Raw genomic sequence first — 12,671 nt, 5'->3', positions numbered from 1 at the left:
GGATAAAGTTCTGCTTTGCTTCTGCTCTGGGCATGGAGTAAGGCAGGTGGCAACGATGAAGACCTGAATGACGTCAGGTGGTGCTGATGGCTGTGGAGGGACGAAAGCCAGAACTGAGAGATGAGTGAGTCCTCTCAGATTCGGTGTGAGAGAAAGTAGGGGTGGGGTGGGAGCATTTGAGCAGAGGCCCCAGTGAGGTGAGGGCTGTGGGGTTGTTGGGGGAAGGACATTCCAGGAGCGAGGACAGTGTGTGCAAAGGTCCTGAGGTGGGAGCGGGCCTAGGGTTGAGTGCACCCCACCTGGAATGAGTACTTGTGGTTGGTGCAGGAATTAGCCCCTTGAGGCTTGTGCACACTTTCCTCTGAGCGGAAGGGAGGTGCCTATGTACACCGGGCAGGAAACTCACCAGATGACCAGAGCATGTGAGCTGTGAGCCCAGCCTTCGGGAGGAAGCTGGGGAAGGACAGAAACTGTTTTGTCGTCTGTAAAACGAGACTCACAGCCCCAGCCAAGCAGGGTTGACGCAGCCTCGAGGCCCATCACAAACAAGCCCCTGGGAAAGGCACCCTGTGACTGGAGACGAAGCCCAGAGAGGCCAGTTGGTGTGGCCGCGTCAGGCAGCTCAGCATTCAGTCCCAGCGCCTTTGGCCTGACCATCCCTGCTTTTCTTGTCCCCTGCAGCTGGAGCTCACTGCACCTGAAATCCAGGTGGTAACTCAGCACAGAGCAGTTGAGTAGTGAAGGTGCAGCGTCCTCCTTCCTGATAAGGGCTGAGGCCCGGGAGCCTCCCCAGGAGCCCTGTAGGGGGTCAGTGGGGAGACCCAGGGTCCCTGCCCGAGTCCCTGCCCAAGGGGGTCCCAGCCTGTGGCCCTGGGCAGCCCAACTCGGGCCCGGCAGAGAGAGTCGAGGTGGCCATCCAGGGTTCTGGCCGGGTCCCAGCTGTCCCTGTCCCCCTGCCCTAGGTAGCACATCGACACGGGCGGTGACAGTGGCACCTCAGGGAGCCTGGGCCAGGCCCAGGGAGGATGAGGCTTCCCAGGCCCCAGGGTCCTGCTCCTGGGAGTCCAGGCCGTGGACGGCACCTCCCCCAACAGGTCCCCAGGGTCCCACGGGAGCAGGAGTCCAGGGGGCCCACTGGTGGGCTGTCTGTGGTGTCCCCATTCCCTGGAGTGTGTGGGCGGCACCTGCCTTGTCACTCTGAAGGGGGATGGGCTCAGAGGGGCCCCTGCTGACCTCCGAGAGCAGCTGGACAGGCCACAGGGGCTCCAGGTCTGGCTCCGAGGCTCAGGGCTCCGGATCCCCAGAGGGGCCCGGAACCTGTGGCACCTGCCGGGCAGGGACACCCCACCTGGGTCACCTGAAGACCAGCCTGAGCCGGGAGGGCAGTCCTGTGCCCACGTGGCCCCGACTGTCCCTGCTCTGCCCTGCCCCTCGGGCAGCCGCCCTTGCTGGTCTCTCTGGCTCCCCTTCCCGTCTGCAGGTGCCCGGGGAGGCCATGGTGTGCCCCGGGGAGGCCATCGCGTGCCGTAGCTGCTGGGGGCATGGCTCACAGCTGTCCTGCCCTGGTCTGGCAGTGCCATCTGCCTGAGCTGCCTGTGGCCACATCCCCCACCCAGGCTGCTGCCCCAGGGTGTGGCACCTTGATGGCCCTGGGCACCCTGGCAGCTGCTTCCTGTCACCTCCCTTCTCCCTCCTACCGGCCACTGGCTGCGTTTTAAGGACTCAGCCAGGCCTAGTCGTCCGTCTCCCTGGCCCCAGGAGGTAGGCGCAGGTGCCTGGGTCTCCTCCTTCACTCGTGCTTGTCACCTGTCTCCCCGACTCCCTTCCTCTGGCTCATACGCACACCTTCCGGTCCCTCTTGCTGTCTGCCTGCTGGCTGTCTTGTTTTGCTCCGCTCCTTCCCCACCTCGCCCCTCCCCGCTGCCCCCCAGCCCCAGATGTGTTCAGCTTCAGCCCCCCCCCCCCCCGCAGTGCGTGTGTCAGAGGGCTGCTTCATGGAGGGGTGGGAGGGCCTGACCTTGCCTGTAGGCCCTGGGGACCTTGGCCCTGGATGACCAGCACCCCTCCCCCGCTGTACTCCGCACCTCGAGGGGGCACAGCTGGCGGGGGACCAGGGGCCGCATCAGTGCCTTTTTGGCCTCTTGTCCCCCTCTCTGGCTGTCTCAGGCCTCACGGGCGGTGGGCAGGCAGCCCAGGGGGGACAGGCTGGCGGACGCACGGGGCGATGGGGCCTCTCCAGCTCTGAGTCACGGGGAGGGTGGGGGCTGGGCCTGGCCCGGGCCATCCTGGAGACCAGGAAGAGCAGGGGACAGGGTCACCTTGAGGGCTCAGGGGCAGAGCTCAGAGTCTGGCTGGGCGCCGGGGGAGGCCAGGGCAGGACCCGCGGCCTCCCCTCAGCCCTCCCTGCCTGGACCTGGCCGGGCAGTGCCCTTGGAGCCGTGTGGACGGGGGTGGAGGGGCTCTGGCTGGAGCGGGCGGCGCACACGGGCATGCGGGCGCACACGTGCTTTGCTGGCTGGCATGAGGGCAGGTGTCTGCACGGTTCCCGGGGTCCGTGCACACCTCCAACCCCACCCACGCTCTCCTGGGCTGACCACCGCACGCAGGCCTGGTGCACACGCGTGTGCTCCTGCGCCCCTGCCCATCCTGCGTCTGTGCGCGTCAGCACGCCCTGCGCCAGTGCCGGAGCAGCCGCGCACCTGCGTGTGCACCTGCATACCAATGCGGTCCCCAGGCGTCCCCAGGCGAGAGGAGGGAGTGTGTGGAGGGCTCTCTGACAGGCGGCTGCTGGGCCCTGAGGCAGCGGGCTTGGGGACTGGCTCCTAGTACAGCCATCTGCCTGCGGGAGGGGACGGAGACCCAGAGGGGACAGCACGGGTCTGGGGTCCCTTGGGAGCCGCACTGTGCAGGAGCAGGTCTCACCAGCCCTGAGACCTTGGTGGGGCCTGGCCAAGGACAGGAAAGCTGTCCACCGCCCGGCACCCCCTGCCTGCCTGGAGGCCTGGTGACACCGCGGGCTGGCCCTGCAGGGGATAGGGGGTGTGAGGTGGCCTCAGATGTCCTGTTCCTCCTAGCCTCTGACACAGCACCAGCTAGGACCCTGCTCAGCCCCCTCTGGGCCCTGTGGCCGTCCCCTCTCCTGCCGGCCCTGGGCCCAGGCCGTGAGCTGGCCTGGCTTTGATGGCCAAGTGTTTTTTCTAAGCTCCTCCTGGCGCTTCCCGGGGGAGGAGGCGGAGGTGGCTCTGGCTCTGTCCAAACCTGGGTGTCCGTGGCCTTGTCTTTACATCCTGGGCCCTGCTGCGCGGAGCGGGGGACGCTGCCTCCAGTCTGGGGCAGAGGGAGCCGGCCTGGCTGAGGGCTGTGTCCAGCTTGCTGGTGACCTGGCCAGGCCTCCCTGGGCCCAGGCCTCAGTTTCCCCACGTGGAGAGCGAGCGTTGACTCAGACGCCCCAAGGCCGTGGCCCCCGGGCCACCTTCCCTGCCCTTTATGGTGGGCGAGGGTAGCAGGAGTCACCTTGTCCTTCCGTCCAAGAGCCGGGGAGACCTAGGCCCGCTCTATGGAGGTGGAGATAGAGAGGCCATGGTTCACTGGCCGGCAAGGCTGCCTGTGGGGGCCCTGACTGCTGGCCGGGGCTCAATGCCTCTGGGACCTTGACCTGACCCTGGCTGCGCTGTGTTACTTGGGGAAAGTCCTTGCCTCTCTGAGCCTCTGGGCCCACAGCCACCAAGGGGCTGTGGCCATGCTGTTCCAGAGGCCTGGGGATCCCCCTTTGGGATCAGGGTGATCTGGAGGGCAGTGTGGGGGTGACACTGGGCAGGTCTCTGAGTTCCCTGGCTCCTGCCCCCTTCTTTTGGCTGGGCTCTGCCTGGAGGGTGGGCCTTCCCCTGTGGAGACCCCCGGCCTCTGATCCCCCTGTGCAGGGGGGCGCCACGGCCGCCACAGGCTGCTCCCCTCCCCCACGGAAGCTGAGACAAGGGAATTATTTTTGGAACAAGAGCAGTTACACAACAAATGAATTATTTATCTTTGGGCCTGGAGACGGGAGGCGTTTTGCTGGGCTTCTTAATTCTTTATCCGGATTTGGGGGTGCCCACTTGGGTACGTGCCCTGTGTGTGCAGCCTGTCTGTCGTGGGCACAGATGGCAGGTGTGCTTGTGAGCGTGTGTCCCTGTCCACGTGTGTGTGCCGTGGGGTTCCGGCTCATGTGGGGGTCACTGTGCAGCCGGCAGGTGAGTGTGTGCACCGGGCTGGCGTGCGCGGGAGAGTGGGCCTGTGTCCCCGTCCTGTCCCGGCTCCTCCTCTGTCCTCGGGCCTCAGACTGCCCTGCCGGACCCCGAGTCCCCACCTCCTGCTCTCCGAGGACCCCTCCCCCTCCTGCCACTCACCAGCCCTCCCTCCCTTTACGTGGTGGGGACCCTGGGTCCTCCTTGTCACGGAGGCCCGGGGAGGGGATCTGCACTGGAGCTCCCGATGGGGCTCGTCTGGGCCCTGGCACTGATCGGTCACCCTCTGGGTGCTGCCTTTCAGGAACCAGGTGACCGATGGGGCGCTTCCCTCCTGACCCCGTCTCTTGTGCCCTTGGTGCCGCTCTCCAGTCTCCTGTGGGGATCTTCTGAAGTTCTGAGCCCAGAACCTGAGGAGGAAGAGGAGGAGGAGGAGGAGGAGCAAGTCGAGGCCGAGAGCCGTGGTCCTTCCCACCCGGAGGCCAGGAGCCGGCCAGCAGCAGGCTCTGGGTGCCCGCACCCTGGCCAGGCCCCCTGCCTGCTGGTAGCTCCCCGGCCCAGCTGTTGGCACCCGCCGTGCCCACCTTGCCTGGGGCCCCCACGCTGGGGGTCGCCCCCAAGATGGTGGCGGCCCCCGGGAGGACTGTGCCGCCAGCCCCAGCCTCTGGCCGCTAGGCACCCCAGCTTGGCCCTCCGCTCAGCCCTCCGAGGCCCGCGCCATGCTGCGCCTGGGGCTGTGCGCGGCCGCGCTGCTCTGCGTGTGCGGGCCGGGGGCCGTGCGTGCCGACTGCTGGCTCATCGAGGGGGACAAGGGCTACGTGTGGCTGGCCATCTGCAGCCAGAACCAGCCGCCCTACGAGACCATCCCGCAGCACATCAACAGCACGGTGCACGACCTGCGGCTCAACGAGAACAAGCTCAAGGCCGTGCTCTACTCCTCGCTCAACCGCTTCGGGAACCTCACCGACCTCAACCTGACCAAGAACGAGATCTCCTACATCGAGGACGGCGCCTTCCTGGGCCAGTCCAGCCTGCAGGTGCTGCAGCTGGGCTACAACCGGCTGAGCAACCTGACCGAGGGCATGCTGCGCGGCATGGGCCGCCTGCAGTTCCTCTTCGTGCAGCACAACCTCATCGAGGTGGTGACGCCCACCGCCTTCTCCGAGTGCCCGAGCCTCATCAGCATCGACCTGTCCTCCAACCGCCTCAGCCGCCTGGACGGCGCCACCTTCGCCAGCCTGGCCAGCCTGATGGTGTGCGAGCTGGCCGGCAACCCCTTCAACTGCGAGTGCGACCTCTTCGGCTTCCTCGCCTGGCTCGTCGTCTTCAACAACGTCACCAAGAACTATGACCGGCTGCAGTGCGAGTCGCCCAGGGAGTTCGCAGGCTACCCGCTGCTCGTGCCCCGGCCCTACCACAGCCTCAACGCCATCACCGTCCTGCAGGCCAAGTGCCGCAACGGCTCGCTGCCCGCCCGGCCCCAGAGCCACCCCACGCCCTACTCCACCGACGCCCAGAGGGAGCCCGACGAGAACTCGGGCTTCAACCCCGACGAGATCCTCTCGGTGGAGCCGCCGGCCTCGTCCACCACAGACGCCTCCGCGGGGCCCGCCATCAAGCTGCACCACGTCACCTTCACCTCGGCCACCCTGGTGGTCATCATCCCACACCCCTACAGCAAGATGTACGTCCTGGTCCAGTACAACAGCAGCTACTTCTCGGACGTCATGACGCTCAAGAACAAGAAGGAGATCGTGACGCTGGACAAGCTGCGGGCGCACACCGAGTACACCTTCTGCGTGACCTCGCTGCGCAACAGCCGCCGCTTCAACCACACCTGCCTGACCTTCACCACGAGGGACCCGGTGCCCGGGGACCTGGCGCCCAGCACCTCCACCACCACCCACTACATCATGACCATCCTGGGCTGCCTCTTCGGCATGGTCATCGTGCTGGGCGCCGTCTACTACTGCCTGCGCAGGCGGCGCCTGCAGGAGGAGAAGCAGAAGTCCGTCAATGTCAAGAAGACCATCCTGGAGATGCGCTACGGGGCCGACGTGGACGCCGGCTCCATCGTCCACGCCGCCCAGAAGCTGGGCGAGCCCCCCGTGCTGCCCGTGGCCCGCATGTCCTCCATCCCCTCCATGATTGGAGAGAAGCTGCCTGCCTCCAAGGGACTGGAGGCCGGGCTGGACACACCCAAGGTGGCCACCAAAGGCAACTATATCGAGGTGCGCACAGGGGCAGGGGGGGACGGCCTGGCCCGTCCAGAGGATGACCTCCCGGAGCTGGAAAACGGCCAGGGCTCGGCCGCCGAGATCTCCACCATCGCCAAGGAGGTGGACAAGGTCAACCAGATCATCAACAACTGTATTGATGCCCTCAAGCTGGACTCGGCCTCTTTCCTGGGGGCTGGCAGTGGTGGCGGGGACCCTGAGCTGGCCTTCGAGTGCCAGTCCCTCCCTCCAGCCGCCACCACCTCCACGGCCACCGCCCCTGGGGCGCTGGAGCGGCCCGGCTTCCTCTCTCCCCCCTACAAGGAGAGCTCCCACCATCCGCTGCAGCGCCAGCTCAGCGCCGACGCCGCGGTCACCCGCAAGACCTGCAGCGTGTCGTCCAGCGGCTCCATCAAGAGCGCCAAAGTCTTCAGCCTGGACGTGCCCGACCACCCGGCCGCCCCGGGGCTGGCCAAGGGCGACTCCAAGTACATCGAGAAGGGCAGCCCCCTCAACAGCCCGCTGGACCGGCTCCCGCTGGTGCCCGCGGGCAGCAGCGGGGGCAGCGGCGGGGGCGGGGGCATCCACCACCTGGAGGTGAAGCCCGCCTACCACTGCAGCGAGCACCGGCACAGCTTCCCCGCCCTCTACTACGAGGAGGGCGCCGACAGCCTGAGCCAGCGCGTGTCCTTCCTCAAGCCGCTGACCCGCTCCAAGCGCGACTCCACCTACTCCCAGCTGTCCCCCAGACACTACTACTCAGGGTACTCCTCCAGCCCCGAGTACTCGTCCGAGAGCACGCACAAGATCTGGGAGCGCTTCCGGCCCTACAAGAAGCACCACCGCGAGGAGGTGTACATGGCCGCCGGCCACGCCCTGCGCAAGAAGGTCCAGTTCGCCAAGGACGAGGACCTGCACGACATCCTGGATTACTGGAAGGGGGTCTCGGCCCAGCAGAAGCTGTGACCCTCTCCTCCCTGGTGAGGCTGCAGGGGGAGGGCCAGGGCGCTCCGGGGTAGGGCCCCGGGGGCCGGGCGGGCAGGGGCGGACGGCCCAGGCGGAGGAGTGGACGCACACGCACACCCGCACGCACGCACCACGCACACACCTGACCACCACCTGACTGTGAACCAACCAACACCGACAATAACGGACAGGAAAACAAGACACATTTTCCTTAAAGTTTACAAACTGATACCGAAATCAGTCGTCTTTACTGTGCTGCCCAGGGACGCTGCCCGGCGTGCGGGGCTGGGCCAGGGGCAGGCGAGGAGGCCAGAGGAGAGCGGGGGATGGGGGCCAGGCGCGGGACTGGGGGAGAGGAGACTGGGAAGACACGGACGGAGCCCCTCTGGGTCAGGGAGGGTGACCTCTCGAGCTCGGGGACAGGTCACTTAGAGGTATGGCACTAGGTGGACATGGGTGCCATTTCCCTCCACTTCATGGATGGCCCAAGGAGCAAGGTGATGACCCTGGGGTCATGTGGCAGGTCAGACTCAGTCTCCCGGCTTCCTGGCCCAGGCCGTTCCCCCCAGCCACACCCCCGGGACCCCAGTCCACCAACACCCTTCCAAAGCTGTCACCGCCTGTGACCGAGGGGCTTGAGAACCAGGAAGGTGCTTTCCCTCTCCAGAAAGCCCACGGAAGTCCCCTCAGGGCACGGGGCTGAGCAGAGCAGAGCAAGGGGACATGCCACCACCCCCTTCAAGTGTCTTCCAAGTAGCCAGGGGAGCTGCCTGGGGAGGGACGCTGGGTGGGCCAGCTCCCATGGCGTCTCAGGTGCAGGCTCCACACCCCTGGCCCCAGCCTCTCTGGGCCTCCGGGACCCCTGTCCACCCCAGAGGAGCAGCAGTGAACTGTGACACCCGGGGACAGCGGGGAGGCGGAAGGGGGCTTCCCGCCTGCTCCCTGCATCCTGCACCCCCCTGCCTGACCCCCAGCACGGGGTCTCAGGGCAGAGACTCAGCCTACCCAGAGGAAGGAGGAAGGAGGGCCCCCCCACCCCTGCCCCATCTCTCAGCCTGAGGGGGCCCCATGTTACCATGGAAACGGCCACTCCCCTTCTGACCCCCACCCAACATCGAACAAAGCACAAACAGTGAGCTCCCCCCACCACCCTGGGGTGGGGGGGGGAGCAGGCTGGGTCCACGGCCCCTCCCCCGGCTAGCCCGTCTCCATGGCAACCGGGTGCCTGGCAGCCGGTGCCCAGAGCAGACCGTGGGGCTCTGGGGGCTGAGTGTGGGCGGCAGCAGAGCAGGAGGGAGGGCCGGGCAGGGGCCCGCCCCTCTCAAGAGCCAGGGCCTTCCCAGGACAAACTCTGGGCGGGGTCCTGTGGCCGAGGCTGGCCCCTGGAGGTGGAGGAGCGCTGGGGGACCCGGGCAGCTGTCCTCACCCACCCCGGGATGGCGAGGGGCCCTGTCAGCTCCCCCCTCGCCCCTGCCAGAGACCCCCAGATCTGGCCTGTCACCCGTTTGGGCTTCTTGAGACTGGGGGTGTGATGGTGCCAAGGGACAAAGGCCTGTGCTGTGGGGGAGGGGCTCTGACCAGGAAGGCCACTTTCCCTGGGGGCTCCACCCACCCCCTGCTGGTGGGCTTGGGAAAGGACCAGGGGGCTCAGCTGACCTCCTCTGTCACATCAACTTCCGGGGGTGGGCTGAGCCCAGAGCTCACTTTGGGGGTGACATTGGCAAAGAAAAGACTGTTCTCCTGGGGAGAAGAGGGGGTGGGCTGGCATGGAAGCGTAGGAGCAGACCCCAGCCCCGAGCTCGCCCCCAACCCTCCTCACACCCAGTTGGCAAAGCCGAGCGAGCCGAGGGCGGCGAGAAGCAGGCTCCCTGTTACACTGCATGACGATTTTACTGTATTTTTCTGAGCAAACATCTGTTGTGTATGTGCCAGTTTGTCCCGTTGCCCCCCCCCCCCAAGTCCCTCCATCGGGATCTGAGCAGCTCTTGAAACCCAGGGAGGGCCAGCTCTGCAGGAGACCCAAAACAGGTGCCACCAAAGCCCAGCCCTGCCCCACACCCACCTCCCATCCCTCGGGCTTGGGGCCCACAAGTGCCGCCTCACCACCTCCCCCTGTCCCTCTGGGGCCACCTCCCCCTCCCCAGGGCCTTTCCTAGACAGCTTCTCCAGGAAGAGAACCCGGGTCTGGGGTCTGACCGCGTGGAGAGGTGCCGTCACCCTGCTGAGGACAGGCGGCCTAGGCACAGGGCTCCATGGAGAGGCTTGGGGCCCGGAGGGAGGGAGGAGCCTGGGAGGGAGAGCGCGGCCAGCAGCCTGGCCATCAGTCCTGGGGACCATGACCCCTGAGACCTCAGGCCTTCCCCCATGGGCTCCCATCTCAACAGCAGGACCCTGGCGCTCCAGGAGGTGACATGACCTTGGAGACCCACGGGACACTGTTCTCTGAGGCAGAGCAGGGCCTAAGGGGCAGGTCTGGTCCCCCAGCAGCCAGAACCCCAGCTGCCAGGCCGGACCTGTGGGGAGGAGCCCACCCGGAGGCCCCTGCCTGAAGTATTTACAAAAGACAAATGACCATTTATTCCAGGAGCCTGGCCGAGGGCCATGCTTATGATGGCAATGGTCAGGGGCCGTGGTGGGGACAGGCTGGGGTGGCGCTGGGAGGGGGAGGGGCGTGGAAGGGAAAGGGGGCCAGTGGATCTTCCTGCCTCGAGCCCCAGTCAGGTCACCCTGGGTCTCCTGACCTGGGAACCACCTGTGAACCCTTCCCCAGGAAGGGACCCAGAGGTGCCCTCTGTCCTGAAGGGCACGGCAGGCACTGCCACCTCTCTGTTGCAGCTAATGACCTTCCAGAAATGAAAAGCAGAGATCCGGCCAGAAGAGATGAGTCTTGTGGACACCTCCTCAGGGGCCCCAGGCCAGGGTCTTCCCTCTTGGGAAAAGTCCCTCTCTGTCCCCCAGAGGTGCCATGCTCTGTGGCCCTCCTGGAGGAGGGGGCACAGGACCGGGAGCTGCTGTGTCAGGCAGGGGCCCTGTCTGGGGAGATATGGGGACCGTGGGGGTGGGAGGGCCAGGTGGGCCCCCGGGGCCCTGGAGAGGCCCTGGGCAGGGGGTGAAGGCCAGCGTGGCCGAGGCTCCTGGTGTCCCCATCCGAGGTGGCTTGTGCCCACTCTGGGGGAAGCAGAAGCACAGGAAACCCAGTGGGGAGGAGTCAAAGAGAGGGGCCAGGAAGGGCCAGACGGGGACCGCAGGGTCAGGAGCCCCTTCCTAAGAGGCCCAAACACAGTGAAGGGACAGACGGAAACTGCTTCCCGGAGGTCGCATCACGCAAAGAATTAACCGAGGGCGATGGAGGGGAGGGACAGAGTCCCTTGTCCCTTGGAGGAGGTGACGGGCAGTCAAACCCTATCTGACAGGAGGACCCAGTGGCTGTGAGAAGGGGCTGGTGGGCGCCAGCTGCAGCGGTGGCTTCTTGAAGCCCCTCTTTAGGTCACCCCACCCCCTTCCCTGGCTGGTTCCCGGCCTGGCAGTGCCCTTTCCCAGGGGTGAGGATGGTGGAGCAAGGCAGGGCATCTCTGGCGTCTGACCCCGAAGGACGAAGGACGGAAGCCTGACCCACCAAGGCCAGGGCGAAGGTTGGGCCCCCACGGCCGTGTCCAGTCCCTCCCATGGTCCCGCTCTCTGCCCCCCTCAGCCAGGAGAGGGGACCTCCTCCCAGCCCCACGCTCACGTCCATCCCGCCACGCCCCCTCCTGAGCCACCCCAACCCCGAGGACAGCATCGGTCTCTCCACCTCTTGTCTCAGTGTCCCTCGTGTGGCCAGTCACTCCTGCCGAGCCGTAGGGAGCGGAAGAGGGGTCCGTGGGGGCGGGGGGCCTGGGCCTCCTCTTCCCCCCAGCCCCGATTCTCTGCCAGACAAGCACAGGGCGGGGCAGGGCTCCGGGCAGCAGGGGCGCCACCCTCCCCCAGCCCCCGCTCAGGAGCCCCGGCCCCGGGGGCTGTGGCCTGGCACCTGGTTTGAGCCCTGCAGAGCTGGGCTCGAGGCCCTGACCTCCGGACCTGGGAGCCCCAGCTGTGGACGGACCCTCCCTCCCTCCGGGGCCTGGAACTCTCTCCTTTTCTTCTTTTGGGGGGGCAACTTCATTTATTTTCTCCTCCCTCCATCTGCCCCCCCCCAATTTCCTGTTTTAAACTGAATGGCACGAAATCGTTTTCCTCAACTCGGAGATTCCTGTATGGAGAGAACCAATTTCTATATTTGCAATAAATTTCGTATTTAAAACAACGGGGTCGAGGCTCGTGTTGAATGTGCCCGCGCTGGGCGCCCAGTGCCCCCAGTTCCTGTGCCCCTTCCCATGTCCTCTCCTCACCTGGGGCCCTGCCCTCGGGGCTAGGGATGGGGCCAACTGGACGGGTCATCGCTGCCCAAGGTCAAGGGAAGAAGACGCAGGGAGGCGTCCCCCGGCGCTCCCTGGGTCTGCCCGGGAGGCCTGCGTGGACACCTGGACACCCTTGGCCCTGTGTCCTCAGGCTCCTCCTGGCCACCTTCACCCTGGATGCAGGTCCGTGTAGACCCCTGTGGAGACAGAGGGGCACGGGGGACATCTCTGGTACAAAGCTGCCCCAGTCAATGACCACAGGCCACCGGTGGTCCCAGGCCTGCTCCTGCCATGGTGGGCCCAGGTCCCTGTGGGACCCCTGGGCCACCTCCAGGCCTGGCTTGGCCACCTGCCCGGGTGTCCTCTGCCATCTACTGGCCTCTTCCTCACAGCTATCGGCCTCTGCTCCTTCAGGAGTCAGGGGTGCTACTGTGTCTGTGGTCACCATGCAGTGGCCGCAGGTTCACACCGTGGCTCTGGAGCCCTGGGCTCAGCCTCAGCCCCCGTCCTCTCCGCAGAGCCCTTTCCTCCAGCTCTGCACACCCCTCCTCCATGAAGGCCCAGGGCTGGGCCCCCGCGGCTCCCTGGGCTGCGCTGGCCCCCGGGAAGGCATCACATGGGCACTCAGCCACTTCGACCTGGGGGGCAGGAGCGGTAGCCCCAGTGGCTGTCCTGTTTCCTTCACTGGACTTGGTAGCACCGTGGGGACCTTGTGCGAGGGCAGAGGCTGAGGCCCCCTCCCTCCTGCTGGGCCTCCGCTGGCCTGGGCCTCCTCCAGGGCCTCGCACAACCTGACGGCCCCTCCCGGGTGGCTGCAAGGTCTCTTTCCTGGATCTTCCCCAGGTGACGCCTTCCTGAGCCTCAAGGTCACCCCTAGGGCCTGAACCTGG

General features: G+C 66.4%; 1 protein-coding gene across 4 annotated transcripts in view; it reads left to right on the top strand.

Moving 5' to 3' along the window:
• Elfn2 (extracellular leucine rich repeat and fibronectin type III domain containing 2) overlaps positions 1-7,717 on the top strand; it is a 44,043-nt gene extending 36,326 nt beyond the window's left edge. For all 4 annotated transcript variants that reach the window (XM_058574153.1, XM_058574152.1, XM_046429286.2 and 1 more), the window contains exon 2: positions 4,528-7,717. In XM_058574153.1, coding sequence (XP_058430136.1) covers positions 4,943-7,405 — 2,463 coding nt within the window. In that variant the 5' untranslated portion in view covers positions 4,528-4,942 and the 3' untranslated portion in view covers positions 7,406-7,717. The remainder of the gene's footprint in view (positions 1-4,527) is intronic.
• Positions 7,718-12,671: the final 4,954 nt, after the last annotated feature.

The sequence above is a fragment of the Marmota monax genome, unplaced genomic scaffold (assembly GCF_021218885.2).
Source record: "Marmota monax isolate L192 unplaced genomic scaffold, Marmota_monax_Labrador192_F-V1.1 WCK01_AAM20220418_F8-fsc00051, whole genome shotgun sequence".
Taxonomy (NCBI): Eukaryota; Metazoa; Chordata; class Mammalia; order Rodentia; family Sciuridae; genus Marmota; species Marmota monax.
Note: the sequence above shows the minus strand (reverse complement) of the source record. Positions and strands in the feature narration are given on the sequence as shown.